Below are 16,535 nucleotides of genomic sequence, written 5' to 3'. Positions count from 1 at the left end.
GGCGCTGCTTGGAGCCCTGCTCGCCGCCGCCGCGGCCGCCGCCGCCGCCCGGGCCTACGCCCGCCTCGCCGAGGCCCAGGCGGCCGCACGGCAGGTCCGGGGGGGCGGCGCGGGCCCGGGACACGCGGGGACTGGACCGGGGTGCGGGGCGGGAGGACGCGCTTGGGAAGGGAAGGTCCGCTCGTGGCTGGAGGGGGACGGTGCGCCCGGGAGGGCGACTTGGAAGCTGGAGGGAACGGGGGTTCCGGGGGTCGGGCAGACTTGGAAGGACCAATGGGGGGAAGTGAAAGGACGGGTCAGTGAGGCAGGGGCTGGGACATACTGGAGGGGGACAGTCTAGAGGGGCGACTGGGACAGTGGACAGCAGACAAGGTCCGCCGTGAAGCTGGGACCGGAGAATCTGGAAGTGGGGCTGGGGAGCGCTGGGACAGGGGAGGAGAATGGGAGAAAGAAGAAATGGAGCTGGGGCCAGATAGGAGGGCCTGTGGGGGACAGACTTAGGGTGGGGGAGCTTAGAGACTGGACAGTGGGTGAAGGCCAGGAGTGAAGCAGGAACCAGGGAAGGGGACTGGGGCTCTGGGGCGGTGCGGAGGTGACATTTGGACAGATAGACTGGGAGGTGTTGAGAGAACTCAGGAAGATGGTGGTGGGAGCTGTCCCGTCCCCGTCCCTTTCCCCCCGCCCCCACCCCCCTTTGGGATAACAGTGGGGTGTCCAGCGGGTGCTCAGCCCCGCCCCTTCCTCCCGAGCAGGAGTCAGCACTGAAGGCCCTGGGGACAGAAGGCCTCTTTCTCTTTTCCTCCTTGGACACTGACCGGGATATGTACATCAGTCCAGAGGAGTTCAAGCCCATCGCGGAGAAGCTGACAGGTACCAGGAGAGGCTGGGGACTGGGGAGGAGGGAGCCCAGGCACTGTGCTCCTTGCTCTGCGTCTGCTCTAAGCAGGAGGGCCTCTGGAGTCGAGGAAGACTGTGGGTCCTGGCAGCCCTGAGGTCCTGCCCGCAGCTCTGACACTTTCTAGCTGGTGGTTTGGGTGAGCGGCTTCAGCGCACATTCCCACCCCCCAGCCTGTTCTCCTCACGAGTGAGTAACCCCAGTTAATGTTCCCTGGCCACTTCCTCTGGGCCAGACCTCACTTTAAGTGCTTCGTGTAAGTTGTCTCTTTAATCCTCACAGCGCCTGTGAGATGGACCCTGTCATGCTGCCCATGGTTATCGTTTGGGAGACAGGCACGGGGGGCTCACCACGTGCCCAGGCTAGGGAGGTGCAGAGCCAGGATTTGAACCGGGGCTGCCCTGGGCCAGCTCACAGGGTTGAGAATTAGAGAGAAAGTCTGCAGAGTGACGGATGTGCAGTAGATGTTCAGTCGAGGGGAGCCGTGACTGTCCTCACGGAGTATAAACTCGCTCAGCTGCTGTCAGCGTCCTGGCTCGTTCTTGCGATCCTTTTTTGCCTAGTTGTAATCAGTGATTTTTTTTTTTTGTAAAGATGGGGAGCTGAAACAACTAATGAGTTACAAAATGCTTCTCTCACCACTACCCCAACCTCTGTGTTAATTTCTTGTGACGTTTCTTGAACTACGATTTTGGGCACCTATTTGTCACCCAAAGTGCCTGGTGTAAGTAGGTCAGTCGATGGAAAAGGCGAGAAGAGATGCTAGCTGCTCTCGGGTGAGTAAGCACCAACGTTCTGTGATGGGCTTCCTGTGTCCTGGGATGGGTTAGGGAGGTTGGCCACTTGCTCGCCCAGTGACCTGTGGTCCCTGTCAGAGGAGAGTCAGATAACAAATACTAATTTGCTGGCGCAGACATGTGTCAGCGTCTCTCAGGGGCAGTCAGTTCTGTGGTGAAAGCAGACGGCCGGTAAACAGGTCAGCCCCATGTGGGCTTGCTTTGACCTCTGCACAGGCTTCTCTGAGCATCCACGAAGCCACCTCCTTGTCCTTTTTTATGGCTGGAGAGCGAGAGTTCCCTCATAATGATGCATTGGCCAAGCTTGCTGGGCTTGGAGCTGCTTTTAATTTTTTCACATAAACCCTTTTCTCCATCAGGGGAAAATAACCCCTCCCTCCACGACCTCCAAGGCCACTGTGAGTGAAGAACTGGACCAGGCAAAACCAGAAACACCAGATCTAAGCAGGACATAGAGGCAAACAGTCTCTCTAGTTGGCACTTATGAGTGTGTTTAATTTTCTGCTTCATACCTTAAAACTTTTGAAAATTGTCTATAATGAGCAAATGTTATAAGGCAGGAAATAAAACTTTTTATGAAAAAACCAAAGGGCCATAAAATGCTGGGCATTATTATGAATAATTATCTGTGACTAGCAGTAAAATACTTGAACACGCCAGGCAGACTAATAACCCTGCACAGCCCTGTTCCGTTCCTGAGAGGCTTCCAGATCGTGAGGGCCTCGCTGCGTTGACTACAGACGCAGAATCACAGTGATTCTTTAGAACAGGGCTTTCAGCCAGAGCCGCTGGGAGGGCTCGCTGGAAGGAGAGTTTCCTGACTCTAGCCCCTTACGATTCCGACTCAGTAGGAGATTCTGGGGAGAGTCCTGGGTGATTCTGATGGTTGCTGGTTGAAAACTGCTTCGAATGCACCCCTTGCGTCAGTCAGTCAGCCAGTGCCACGTGTGGTCTCTGTACCACCAGCCTGCCCTGGGAGGGTGGACCCGACAAGACCCCACCCTGCTTTACTCTGTTACTGGTGTCGTGGGCCCCACTTCTGTTAGTAACCCCTTTTGAAATAGGCTTCATTTCTCCCTTCAAGCTTCATGATTCCCTCCACACTTGAAAGATTAGACTCGGCAGATCTCTGAGCAGGAAGAGATCTGAGAAATCAAGGTCAGCCACTGCCAGGCCAGCCCCTCCTTATAATGATGGGGACACAAGGCCACCCAGAGAACCAGGGAGAAGCAAGCCTCCACACTCCAGAACCAGGGCTCTTTCTGTGACACTAAAGATCGCCTGGTTCTGTTTCCTGCTTTCATCCATTGCTGTGAGTCCCTGACCCAGTGCCTCTCGGAGCAGTGTTTGTTTCTCCACAAGACCCCCATGACGGGACGTGCATGCCAGCATGGTCTTCATTTCTCGTGGAGGAAAACCAGAGAGGCTGAGGGGTTTGCCCCAAACGGTCTGGGAAACAGAGCTGACCTCACGCTGGAGCTGGGCCCACGATGCCCGGCCCAGTGCGTTCTCTCCAAGCCCCGGAAAGTAGCTTCTCTCCTTGCTGCTGGGGATCCCAGCTGCCGGGCCCAGCAGCTCCCCGTGCAGATGCTGCCTTTGGTGGGCCCAGCACCGAGTGCATCTCGGACTCCTTGTGGAGAACAAAGGGAAGGGAACAGTGAGAATGGCCTTTCTGCAGCCAGCCTGGCCTGCTGGAAAGAGCACAGGTTGGAGTCAGAAGAATTAGGTTTGAGCCCCAGCTCCATGGACCTCCGACCCTGAAACCTCTGTAGTAGTAATACAGCTAAAGTTTATTATGGGTTTGCTCTGTACCAGGCCTGGTGCTAACATGACATGGATTAGCTCAGTTAATCCTCATAACAAGCCACTGGCCAACCATCACACAGCTGGCGAAAGGTGGGGCTAGGATTTGAACCCAGATCATCTGGTTCCTAAGCCTGTGAGGAGACTGGAGCTCTGAGATCTTAACTCCCCCAGAAGAAGGTTGATCATGGGTTTAGAGTAAGACAGGCCTGGCTTTGAATCCTGACTCCCATTACTTAGCTGTGTGACCTTGGGAAAGTGAATTCATCCCTCTGAGCCTTCACTTTCTCATTTGTAAAATGAAGTTGGTGATAATGTTATTATCTACCTCACAGGGCTGCTGTGAAACTAAAATGGGATACACATTGGTTGTTACTTTGGTGGTTGTTAACTGTTACCCCCGGCTCCAAACCTTGCTCCCTTAGTCACGGCCAGTGTGGATGCCTGAGGGCAGGGCCCTCTCCAGCAATCCCTGTCTCACAGGGTCAACTCCTGCGGCCAGCTACGAGGAGGAGGAGCTGCCGCCTGACCCCAGTGAGGAGACGCTCACCATAGAAGCCCGATTCCAGCCTCTGCTCCCGGAGTCCATGACCAAGAGCAAAGATGGCTTCCTGGGGGTGAGTTGGGTGCGGGGGTCCCCCACAGACAGGTCCGCACATGGGAGGATCATGTGTATGCACTCGCCTCCTAAGAAGGGGTCTGCGCTCAGTTCCAGTTTCCTCCTTTCTGTCCCCCCTCCCTGTATCAGCTGTCCTCCGTGCGGGCCTCGGGGGTGCAGAAGTGGGGACGGTGCTGCCCCGGCTGTCCAGGCCCACAGTCTGGGACGGGAAGCAGCAGAGAGAGGCCTGAGCCTCCAGACTGGGCGGGGGATCTGGGCTGGCTTCCTGGAGGGAGTGCGGAGATTGTAGGGGAGGAGGGCCTGGGCAGGTGAGGGCAGTGGCAGGACCAGGACGGGTCCTGCTGGAGGGAACAGCAAGTGCACCAGAGATGTGTTGATGCAGCTGCCGTTCCTACAGTCACCACTTTCTGCAAGTCAGTCTTCTCCCCCCAGGCTGTGGGTATCTTGAGGGCAAGGCCTGTATCCCCCACATCTGTGCATCCCCAGGCCCCCAGCACGATGCCTGGCACCTGACAGCTGCTCTGTTGAACTCCAATGAACTGGACCTGAGATTCGGCCCCTGGCAGGGGACATGGAGTGGGGAGGGCACCTGACAAATGCTGTGCTAACGAGCCCCACCCCCACCCGAGGCCCTGTGGACGAGGCCTCCAGCCCATCCTGGGACCCAGGCATCCCAGGCCTGGCCTGCCTCTCCCATCCTCTCCTCTCCGCTTTCTCTATTCCAACCTCTTCAGACATCCAGGCTGTCTTCCAACTGCGAGCTTTCTCAGATGCTGCTCCCTCGGCCAGGAATGACGTTTTCTCCCTGCCCAGCCCACACCTACTCAGCTCTTATGTCTCAGTTGAACTGTTGCTTCATATAAACAAAGGCCTGAGGCAAAAAGGGCCAGGCCTGTCAACCGAGGGCAGGGAGCTGATGTGGCTGAACCCAGGGCACGTGGGACACATGTCCAGGGCGTCTCGGTCAGTGGGGCTGGCAGAGAAGTTGTCTGAACGCAAAGGGCTTCTGTTGCCTGACTTTGGCCTTCATTCTGCAGCAGCAAATTACCGTCGCAGATGTTGAAATAGGAGAGTTCCCTCCTCAGCCTGTTTCCAAGCTGGCAGCTGGGGAGAAATGGGAGGCAAAAGACCAGTTCCCAGGAGGGAGGCAGGTGGTGGGGGGCAGTGGTGATGGGGATGAAGGACAGCCTGGAGGATGTGGGAAAGGAAGAAAGGCAGGACGTGGCTGCAATGGAAAGTGGTGGCAGAGGAGTAGGGGTGACCCAGGCTTCTGGCTGGTGACCAGGTGCCTGGTGGGCCGTTTGCCCCAATGGGGACGAGAGAAAGGTAGTGGGTCTGGTGGAGAAGGAATGAGGCCAGCTTGAACTGTTGAAGTTCAGGTGCCTGGGGGCTGTGCAGGAGGAGAGTCCAGTAAGTGGTTCAAAACACAAGTTTGACCTTCCATAGAAAGATCTGGATGGAGATGGGTTTGGCAGCAATGGGCCTGGCGTGGTGGTTGAAGCTGTCGGAGCAGATGAGTGCCCTGCAGAGCAGCGAGAACAATGTGGGGCAGGTGCTGGGGGCACACCCTCCCTGAGAGGGGAGATGGGTCAGGAGCAGCGCCCCCCGCCCTGGCCTCCCTAGCCGAGCCCCACAGAGTGCAGGTCCCCGCAGCAGGCAGCTCCCCAGCCTGTGAGCAGGCCCCAGCAGCAGGGGCTCCACCCGGCCCTCATAGCCAGCCCTGCTTTGAGAGCCGGCCCGTTAAATCCCTCCTGGTGGGAGCTGGCGCCTCTCTCCTGCCACCCCCCTCCCCACTGAGCCTGGGGCCTGAGCCTGGAGGTGGGGAAGGGGGGGAACCTGCTGCTGTCAAAGACTGGGGCAGCTCCCTGGGGGCTGAGCTCCCCGGGGCTGCCAGGCACTCACCCTCCTGTGGCTGATGCCTCAGTGGACAGGACTGCTGCCTGCGGCCCAGAAGGGCAGGGGACAGCTGCTGAAGGTGGAGCATGCCAGGGAGCTGCTAGCTCAGGGTCCCACCTCTGTGCCCCAGGCAGACGTGCAGAAGGCCCGTCAGCTCATCAGACAGAAGTGAGAGGCATTACTGAGGAAACAGCTTAGGGCAGGCCGTGGGCCGGGGTGCGCAGTCAGTGTGGCGCAGGCTGTGCTTAGGCAGGGCGCTCTCTGGGGGGGGAGGGGGGGGGGGGGGGGGGCTTCCCTCCCCTTCTCTCTGGTCTCATCCTGCTCTTGACCCTGGAGATTTCACCCAAAAGGTGGCTATGGTCTCCCTCCTTCGACTTAGCTCCAGAGCCAAACTTTGACTCATCAGTGGGACATTAGACCAGGAGGAGACTTGGTGGGGGTGTTGGGGAGCGGAAAGCAAGGCGGGTGGAGGGGGCGAGGAAGCCCAGGGCAGGGCTGTGGCACCCGGTTGCTATGCTGGCTGTGCAGAGCACTGAGGCGGGACTGTGTGAGGCCTGCTCTGGCCTGGGCTGGGCCTGAGTTGGCCGCGGGGACGTTGTTTCTTGGGCCGGGGGTTGGGGAGGGTGAGATGAGCCTCGGCTCTGGCAGAACAGTGCCAGGCCTGCGGGGTGACCAGGGCAGGAGCCTCCCCTGGTGCCTCTGTTCCTTTGGCTTGTGGGCTGGCCCAGGGCTCGAGGGAGACCTCCACCCACGCACGACACAGGGGACCCCAAAATCACGGTTCCCAGTGCCTCATGCTTCGGCCTTCCCTGCCTCAGGTCTCCCGCCTGGCCCTGTCTGGCCTCCGCAACTGGACAACCGCAGCCTCGCCAAGTGCGGTGTTTGCCGCCCGCCACTTCCAGCCCTTCCTTCCGCCTCGGGGCCACGTGGAGCTGGGCGAGCCCTGGTGGATCATCCCCAGTGAGCTGAGCGTCTTCACCGGCTATTTGTCCAACAACCGCTTCTACCCGCCACCGCCCAAGGGCAAGGAGGTGAGGGCAACCATGGCAGCCCCGGGGCCCTGAGCCCCAGCCCAGGCATGGCCCCTCCCCACCTGAACTGGACCCCCAGCGCCAGGCCTGCCCCACCTGTTCCACCTCCCTCTGGACCCACCCCCTCCCTGGGTCCCTGGGCCTGCAGGTTCAGAGCTGACCCTCACCCAGGGGAGCAGGGCCCAGCAGGCCAGCCTGGGGTCCCACTGCCCTCCCCCCAGGTCATCATCCACCGGCTCCTGAGCATGTTCCACCCGCGGCCCTTCGTGAAGACCCGCTTTGCCCCTCAGGGGGCTGTGGCCTGCCTGACCGCCATCAGTGATTTCTACTACACCGTGATGTTCCGGTGAGTGGTCCTCGCAGCCCCATCCTGCGTGACCCGCTCCGGGCCTGGGATTCCAGGGCAGCACAGAAGGCACGGCTCTGGGAGGGCAGGGCTGGACTTGGGGCCCCCAGCTCCACCACTCACCACCCTGTGGTCTCGGGCAAGCAGCTTTGGCTCTCTGAGCCTCGGTGTCCTCATCTGTGGATCAGGGTGGCGGTGACTCCCTCCCAGGAGGAAGAGAAAAGGCGTGGAGTGTGCTTGGCACGGGCTGGTGGCCGTGACTGTCATCCACACAGAAGGGGGTGCATAAGAGCTTTGACACCAGGTCACACAGCCGCGTGAGCTCAGGCTGAGACCTCAGGGGAGAGTCAGGCAGGGCTTCTGGGGAAGGAGCGCACGGACTGGGGCCTGAAGGACGGGCAGCGCTTGGAGGGCCTCGGGCCATCTCCCTGCCCCGCACGCTCTCCTTCCTCCCCTGCCCAGCCCTCTGCCCCACACAAGGTTCCGGCCCAGGGTTCCCAGCTTTGGGGCAGAAGTGGGAGGGCAAGCTCCTGCTCAGCAGGGCTGTTCCCAGCGGGCTCCTTCCCCACAGGATCCATGCCGAGTTCCAGCTCAGCGAGCCACCCGATTTCCCCTTCTGGTTCTCTCCTGGCCAGTTCACCGGCCACATCATCCTCTCCAAAGATGCCACCCACGTCCGTGACTTCCGGCTCTTCGTGCCCAACCACAGGTGGGAGCCCTGGCTGTCCCCGCCCCCAGCTCCAGGAGTTCAGATGCAGGGGCCCAGAGGCCCCCTCAGTCTCCATCCCCCCTTTGCTCCCCAGAACCAGGAAAGCCTGGAGCTGATCCAGGAGGAGGCAGCCCAAGGTGGGCTGAGGGGGGTCATTCCATCATCTGAGAAGCATGTCTCAGGCATTGTGTGGTCCTCGCCCCCCACTCTGCCTGGGACCCAGTGCAGCAGCCAGTAGGCCCTGAAGCGGAGCCTCCCTGCCTGCATACTGCTGACGGACCCCCGACAGGCCCACACACAGACCTCCAACAGTAACCACAGCCTGCTCATGGCACCTAAGGGAGGGCCAGCAGGGGGCAGGGACCTGGCTGGTCGAGGTCCATCAAGTCTTGCCAGAGATAGGGTCATCTAAGTGGAGGCCTGGGGGGTGAGGAGGCTTTTCCAGACAGAAGGAACAGCACGGGCAGAGGCCTGAGGGCAGGTCCCCATCACCTACATTCGAAGAACAAGTTGGGAGGGGGAGCTCTTAGGATTGATCCATGCCAGCTCCCTGCCTGCCTGACCCACTCAGGGTCAGCCTTGTCATGGGAGCGGGGGACCCAGAGGCCCTGGCCTCAAGTCTTTCCAGATTCCTCCCTGACAGCTGGTGGCCACTTAGTGGGCCTGAGTGACTTTGCACAGGAACAAGACCTGGGCTAGGAGCTGGGTGGCCCATGGTTAAGTCTTGGCCGTGGAACCAGTGGACTGTGTGGCTGTGGGCAAGGCCATGGCCCTCTCTGGGCCTCAGTATCCTCATCTGCTAGATTGGAGGCTGACTCCTGCTCAGCAGTGAGGGGATGGTTGGGATAGCCAGGGAAGAGAAAGCTGCCCCCAGGAGCAGCAGTGCCTTCCTCTCACTCCCTGGAGGAAGGGAGCATCCCGGCCACAGGGAAATGAGGAGGAAGGATGAGCTCTACTCCCTCCCCTCCCCAAGCAAGCACCTGTGCTACAGGCCCAGGGCACATCTGCCTCCAACCCAGGGTTGGAGGTGGGGGTCCTGGACTGCATGGAACAGGAGAGGCCCAAATAGCCAGCTGCAAAACCAGCTGCTCCTGGGCATGTGTCCAAGGACCAGGCCACTGGGCTGCTGAAGGCAGCTCGCCCCACGCGGCCTCACCCCTCCCAAGGGGCCTGATTGCCAGTCCTGGGGCGCCCCCGTGTGGCAGATCTGCAGATGGCACCTGATAGGGCCAGAGTTCCCGCTGGAGAGGGAGCAGAGGAGGCCAGCGCAGGGCGGCCAGTGCTGGCCTTCCCTGCCCCACTCCTGTCCTGGGGCGGGGGGAGGGCGCTAATGACCTCGGCCTCAGAGTCGTGGGTCGTGGGCAGTACACGGGACATGGGTGTGAAAGCCCTCTAAACTGTAAAGGGCTGGGCTGGGGAGGGTGGTGCGGCCGCAGAGCCTGAGGAAGAGGAACGGGCCAGTCTCTGCAGTCAGGACCCCAGGGCTCTGAGACCTTGGATTCACCTTGCCAAGCCTCAGTGTCCTCGTCTGTAAAATGGGGTCAGCTGTGCGCTCTCAGCAAGGTAAAGTCTGACAGAGTGGTTAATGGGCCTTGACAATGGTGGGGCTCTGCCCTGGCCGCCCTCTCGCTGCCCCCAGGTCTCTGAACGTGGACATGGAGTGGCTGTACGGGGCCAGTGAGAGCAGCAACATGGAGGTGGACATCGGCTACATACCCCAGGTGGGCACACAGGTGGTCCCTGCCCAGGTAGGAAGCAGGGCTCGGCTGCAGGGAGGGCCTAGCTGGCTGGAAGCCTCAGGGCATCCAGGGTGAAGGACAGGGCTCCTGGCAGGCTGAGGCCAACCACCCCCAAAGCAGGATTCTGAGAAGCCCCCTGTTCCACACAGAGCCCAGCATCTGCCGTGGGCCCTGAGACGACTCACGTGGTGGACAGAGCCCTGGCTGGACACCAGCTCTGTCCTGGATTCACTGCATAACCTTGACCAGGCCCTGCCTGTCCTTAGGCCTCAGTCTTCCCAGCTCTGCAACGAGGGGGGTGTCTTTGAGGGCCCCCTGAGGATTCTTGCCCGTCTCTCAGACACCCCTCACTGATATCCTCTCTTGCCGACCTCTGGCCCAGATGGAGCTGGAGGCCCTGGGCCCCTCAGTGCCCTCTGTGATCCTGGATGAGGATGGCAACCTGATCGACAGCCGCCTGCCCTCGGGGGAGCCCCTCCAGTTTGTGTTTGAGGAGATCAAGTGGCAGCAGGAGCTGAGCTGGGAGGAGGCTGCCCGGCGCCTGGAGGTGGCCATGTACCCCTTCAAGAAGGTGAGGCGGCGCAGGCATTGGCCAGGGTCGGGCTCCGTGGGGCTGGGGCGGGCCTGTGGGGGCAGCAGCTGGGCACAGGGCACTGGGCTCAGTGCATGGCTTGCTGCTGAGGCTGGCTCCCTGTGGGACCCAGCCAGGGGAAGGGGGAGCCTCCCCTTTGCCATCTGAACCTGGAGGAGGCCTCCCCTGGTTTAGCAGCACCCCTTCACACACTCACACACACACCCTGCAAGCACCTACACACACACACACACAAACACTGTACACACCTGTATATACATATTTACAGACACACATACGCTACATACACACACACGTATTATACACTGAACACCCTGGCTGCACACAGTAGCTTCTCTCTGTCTCCGTGTGGCCCCAGGTCACTTACCTGCCGTTCACCGAGGCCTTTGACCAAGCCAAGGCCAAGAACAAGCTGGTGCACTCGATCCTGCTGTGGGGGGCCCTGGACGACCAGTCCTGCTGAGGTGAGGGAGACCCCACCAGTCCAAGGGGAGAATGGGGGGACACTTCACACCTTGTGGGGTGCAGGAGGCTCTGAGACCAACAGGACTGTCCTGTTGGAGCCTGCGGGACTCAGGGCTACACAGGGCAGGGGTGTGGGGTGAGGGCTTGGGGGTTGACGAGCTGAGCTCAGAGGAAGCTGCTGGACACAATGCAAAGAGTCCAGCTCAGCTGTTTTCAGCTTGGAGACCTTGGCCAAGTGACTTCCCCTCCCTGAGCCTCAGTTTTCTCGACAGGGTAACATACTGCCTAGAGTTGTGAAAATGCCTGTGCTCTGTAAAGTGTTACACACGAGTTTGAGGAAAAATAGTGCCAGAAGCTGGGCATGCATTCACTTACTCAGAAAACACTCCAAAGACCTTCTGAGTGCAAAGTTCTTTGGGTGTCTGACACTGCCTACAAAGACCCTTGCCCTCATGCAGTCAGTCAGCAAACATCCTGGGCACCTCCTGTGCCAAGCTGTAGGCTAGGTCCTAGGAATCTCTCAGTAAGGGAGTCAGAAGCAGTCTCTGTCCTCAGGGAGCACACAGTGTGTGCAGAAGGCAGACATTGAGTGAATAAGTGCAAGCATGGTGAGTGTTACACAAAGCAAGGTCCAGAGTGGCATGAGAATGTATAACTGGGGGGGGGGGGGGTCAGGGAAGGTTTCCTGGAGAGAGTGACATTTAAGCTGAGACTTTGAAGGATGAGTAGGAGTTTGTCAAGTGACAGGAGAAAGAATGTTTTAGGTAGAAGAACAGTCTGTGCAAAGGCCCTGGGGCACAAAGTTTAGTGGATTTATGAAGTTGTCTCTGTTATAAGTCCCTGGGCCAGGTACACCCCCACCCCAAATCTTAGCCCAAGATGCTAGTATGTTACTGGTATTAATTGCAGCTAGCATTTATTCAGCACCTACTCTGTGGCAGGCTCTTTGCATAGCTTATTTCACCTGGGTGCTCAGACCATTCTGCAGTCCATGAGGTTTATGCTGATAGAAAACACAGCAGGACCTGTCGGGGGGCCTCACTCTTCTGGCCCTGCCTCTCCCTGACAGGTTCAGGGCGGACTCTCCGGGAGACCGTCCTGGAAAGTTCGCCCATCCTCGCCCTCCTCAATGAGAGCTTCATCAGCACATGGTCCCTGGTGAAGGAGCTAGAGGACCTGCAGGTGAGTGGTAGGTGGGTGGGAGTGGCTCCACGGGAGGCCCTGGGAGAGTGCTGCGGATGAGACCTCAGAGTGTGCCCACCTGTCCCCATAGAACAACCGGGACAACCCGTCCCACAAGAAGCTGGCTGACCTGCACCTGGAGAAGTACAGCTTCCCCGTGGAGATGATGATCTGCCTGCCCAACGGCACTGTGGTAGGCAACCCCCGCCACCGTGCCGAGCCCCGGGCCAGGCCCTGGGCCAGAGGAAGCGGCCAGCAGGGGGCTCAGGCTTGCACACCTCCTCAGGCTTTGAGTCTCGCTCCACTACTTCCTGCTGGTCTCTTAGCCAGTCTGAGCCCCAGTTGTCCCATCTATAAAATAGGAATTATGGTGCCCACGCTGCCTGCCCTGTACAGGTGTCAGGACGCTCCCGTGAGAAGAGGGACCTCAGTAGCACTTTGGGGACCAGGCAGCAATGAGCACAGTCTAGCAGCAGAGTGGACAGGAACATGGGCTGGAAAGGAAGGCTCACCTTGGGCCATTATGGCCAGCCCTGGCATGGAAGGAGGAGGGAGGGCCAGGCCTTGTGACAGGCATAGAGGACCAGGGGAGGCCAGGCCGGGCCAAGCCTCGAGACACTACCTCTTATAAGCACGCACACACGTCCTCTCATTGGCTTCTCACGTCAGCTTTGGGAGATAGATATTATGAATACCCATTTTACAAACAAGGAAACTGAGCCTCAGAAAGGTCCCGAGATGTGGTACAAGTTGCCGATTAAGAGGGGCAGCTGGTTTTGCAGCCAGGCCTACCTGGGAGCCTCAGAGTCTCCCGCTCTGCTGAGCGAGGCTGCTCGTTATCCTGTAAGTCCCAAAGGATGGTGAGGGTGGGGCTGTAGGAGGGTGGTCAGCTTCCCGGGTGCTCAGCGGGGCGCAGTGCAGGAGCAAGAGCTGGAAGTGGCCGGGAAGAGTTGTCCCTCAGGACACCCATGAGGGCTGGGCGGTGAGAAGAGGGCGCCGCCGGAGGCTTCCACTGTCCCGGACTCAGCGTGACGGGACTGGGCCCTGGGGTGTCGGGGAGGCAGGGCCTGGGGAGTGGCAGCCAGCTCGCGCTCGTGCGCTGGCGCCCACCGTGGTGGAGCCCGGCCAGGTAGACCCAGGCTCACGGAGCTGGCAGCCAGAACTCAGCGGGGCACTGTGCCTGGCCGTGGTCTTCCACTTGCTTGTTGATTTGTTTGTTAGCTCGTTTGTTGACCGGGCACCTGCCCCTAAGGAGCTCCCTAGCCGGAGCGAGAGGCAGACAGGGAAGCAGGCCCATCGAGTACGTGGGCATTTTGACAGAAGGGAGTGTGGAGTTCAGGGGTCACGGGAACTGAGGACAAGAGGGTCATGCTGGGGGTGGGGGTGAGGGAAAGGTGATGCTGAAAGCCATTCGGTTTTCGCCTCATGGATGCCATATGGAAGAGCTGTGTCATCAGAGGGCCCCCTGTGAGCAGAGGCAGGAGAGGGGAGCAGCCCTGCCTGTCTGCCACCCGCTCCGAGCCAGGACAGGCCTGCACGGGGCTGCTTCTCCTGAGAGACGGGGAGCAGAGGGGGTTCTGGGCCTGGACAGGCCCCTGCTCTCCTCACCCAGCCCTTCTCCCAGGTCCACCACATCAACGCCAACTACTTCTTGGACATCACCTCCATGAAGCCCGAGGACATTGAGAGCAACGTCTTCAGCTTCTCGTCCACCTTTGAAGACCCGTCCACAGCCACCTACATGCAGTTCCTGAAGGAGGGCCTTCGGCGCGGCCTGCCCCTCCTCCAGCCCTAGTGGGAAGCCAGGCTGGAGTGGGGAGCTGGAAAGAAAGGCCCGCAGCACTGATGGACAGGCCCCTCTGGCCCGGGGCCAGGGGTTCTCGCACATTTCAAACTTCAGACATTCCCTCCTGCCCCCCAGGCTGCCTGTGGAGTCTGAGGTCAACTAAGGGTGGCCATCCTGGCTTTGCCTCAGTGATGTGGGGTAGACAAGGGGTCCTTGGGCTGGCCAAGTGGATGAACCTCTAGCTCTGGCTGCCACCATCAGCTCTTTACTACCCACCTGGCTCCAGAAGCTTCTTAGGACCCCCAAAACAGGGCCTGGGGTCACTTCCCTAGACCTCAACCACTCAGGCACATAGTCCAGGCCCTTGTGGGGTGAAGAATAGGGAGCAGTGGGTGCCAGGAAGACAGGGCCACTCCTCTCTCTTTACTTTCACCTCCCTCCCAAAAGAAACATCAAGAAGCCCTGGCCTGGGCGGGGAGAGGGCACCAGGCAAGCACTCCGGTTTGTCTGGAGCCTTCTTCCTGGCCATAGCCCTGGCTGCCCTCCCATGCCTGATGTCCCCAGTGGGGTTGGTCTCAGTTGGAAACATCCTTCTAGAGGCTCTGGACAGAGCCCTCCTTCAGAAGGGGAAAGGCTACTGTGCCCCAGACCACTCAATCCTGCTAATCATAGGACCCCAGAACCTGTGTCGGGACTTGCTGGAGGCCAGCTGTCTGGGAAGGTTTACTGTGAAGCTGGCTTCTGCCCTTAGCAAGGGAGTCCCCTGAGGGGTCCCTGAAGTCCAGGGCCAAGGGCACGCCCCACCTCCCCCAGCACAGGGTCACAGTAGGACTGCTGGAACCAGTGCCCCCAACACCTCCTGCCCCTCAGACCCAGCTCCACAGAAGTGCATCCCAGCCAAAGAACACAGCCTCCCCGGGGCCGGCGCCGCCTCCGCTGCCAGGGCAGCTCAGACCAGCTTGTCCGCCAGTGGGTGGCCGTTGATCCTCCTTGGCCATTCTTAGGGCCTTGGTCCATGTCCTGAGCCACTGACCATGGCCAGTCTCTTTTTTATACATGCAGAAAAGTGTTTTTATGTGAACTTCCTCACAGTTTGTAGGTATTTTTGTAACCCCAGCGCTGAGGAGAAAGGAGGGACAATGGCTTCCTCGCGGCTGCCCCATGATGGCTGGATCTGAAATCCTGGATGGGTCCAGCTTGATGTCTCCGCAGTTGCACCTATGGGAAGAAATAGTCCTCTCTTCCTTCTCCTCTTCCAGCTTTTTTAAAAACAGGTTCTCAGAGGGTTGGCGTACCCCCAACTCTACCCTTGTCCTCTGCTCAGGCCCATGAGAGGCCCCTGGGCTTTCATGAAGGCCGTGGAGCTGAGCCGGCTCCCCTGCCCCACAGGAAGAGGGACGAAGAAGCCAGGCAGACGCTTCCTCAGACACTCCAGGCTCCCGTCTGCCGAGCTCCTGCCTGCCATTGGAGTATCCTCAGAGCCTTCCCTCTCGGGAGGCACTTTGTTAAGAGTACATGTGTTTTCTCATTTAGTCCTCACAACAAATCTGTGAGGAGGATATTAATTGTTCCCATTTTGCAGATGAAGAAACTGAGTCTCAGGGAAGTGAAGTGACTTACCCAAGGTCACTCAGTGGTGGAGTTGAGATTCAGCCTGCGTCTCCATCTCGGAGTGTGTGTTTTGCACTGCACCGCCATCTCTCTCCCCTGCTTGTTTTCACTGAGGTGAAAAAGGAAGCCTTTCGAACCAAAATGTCTCCTTCCCTTCCCATCTCCAGACTGAATAAGGCATGGGCCAGCAAGCTCAGCCAAGTTCTTTGTGCCCTTCTGGGAGGTAGTGCTTCCATGCCCTAGAGGGAGGGAGGGCAGCTGAGCCCATCTCCGTGCTTCCAGGCGTGGGCGGCAGCCCCCCAGTGTCAGCAGAGACTCAGCCTCCCCACCCCGCAGGCTCTTCCCCTCCTGCTGGTCCTGAAGGGCTGGCTCCACGTGGAGTGACCCTTGTTCCACGGAAGGCACTGATTTCTTGTTTTCTGCATCCTCATCTGATACTTTTGCCTGTACCCCACTGTGCCTCAAAGGTCAAGGTCGGGGAGGGCACTCAGCTTCCCTCTGTTACCCCTCTGCCACTTCCCTCCCATGTCCCCAACATGTCCTGTAATAAAATTGGAGAGACAAAGGTGGTTCTAAGTGCCTTTCCTTGAGTGGGATGTTGTTCAGTTCGGTCCTTGGTCTGACTCCTTGGTGGGATTGGCTTGGCAGATGGGCAAGGGAGCATGGCTGGAATGCATATAGGGACTACTTCTCTGTCACCAGAGGGCTTGAATGCCTTGCTTAAAATAATTTTGTGATACACCTAGAACTTAGTATTTTTAGAATTTGGTGTTTTGTGTTGAGAAAGATTCTGAAGTTAAACATTATTGTAGAAGCAGAGCCTGAGACAGGCATTAGGTAATTTTTTTGAGGGACTGCACTTCAGGAAAAACCTGTAAAAGAGGAGTGAAGCAGAGTGGGGAAAGGAAAAATGCTGCGCAGGGATAGAGTCCCAAAGCCTACCAGCCTTGGCCTGATCACAGGGGAAGGGCTCTGGAGCATAAACCACACCACCAACTTGAACTGACCTTTTGTCCCTGTATCAGTCTTTGGCTTGGGGAGTAGAGTAACTTCTCGGGTTAGAG

At 59.0% G+C, this 16,535-nt stretch overlaps 1 protein-coding gene across 1 annotated transcript; it reads left to right on the top strand.

Moving 5' to 3' along the window:
* Nucleotides 1–6: 6 nt before the first annotated feature.
* SELENON (selenoprotein N) lies at nt 7–16,040 on the top strand. Its single transcript, XM_046661971.1, has 12 exons — nt 7–94; nt 753–870; nt 3,979–4,112; nt 6,829–7,041; nt 7,263–7,387; nt 7,959–8,096; nt 9,736–9,817; nt 10,218–10,406; nt 10,786–10,891; nt 11,962–12,074; nt 12,166–12,267; nt 13,699–16,040. Exons 2-12 carry the CDS (start codon nt 822–824, stop codon nt 13,867–13,869), a joined length of 1,422 nt encoding a protein of 473 aa, XP_046517927.1. The 5' UTR covers nt 7–94; nt 753–821; the 3' UTR covers nt 13,870–16,040.
* Nucleotides 16,041–16,535: the final 495 nt, after the last annotated feature.

Source organism: Equus quagga, chromosome 5, assembly GCF_021613505.1.
Source record: "Equus quagga isolate Etosha38 chromosome 5, UCLA_HA_Equagga_1.0, whole genome shotgun sequence".
NCBI classification, from domain to species: domain Eukaryota; kingdom Metazoa; phylum Chordata; class Mammalia; order Perissodactyla; family Equidae; genus Equus; species Equus quagga.
Note: the sequence above shows the minus strand (reverse complement) of the source record. Positions and strands in the feature narration are given on the sequence as shown.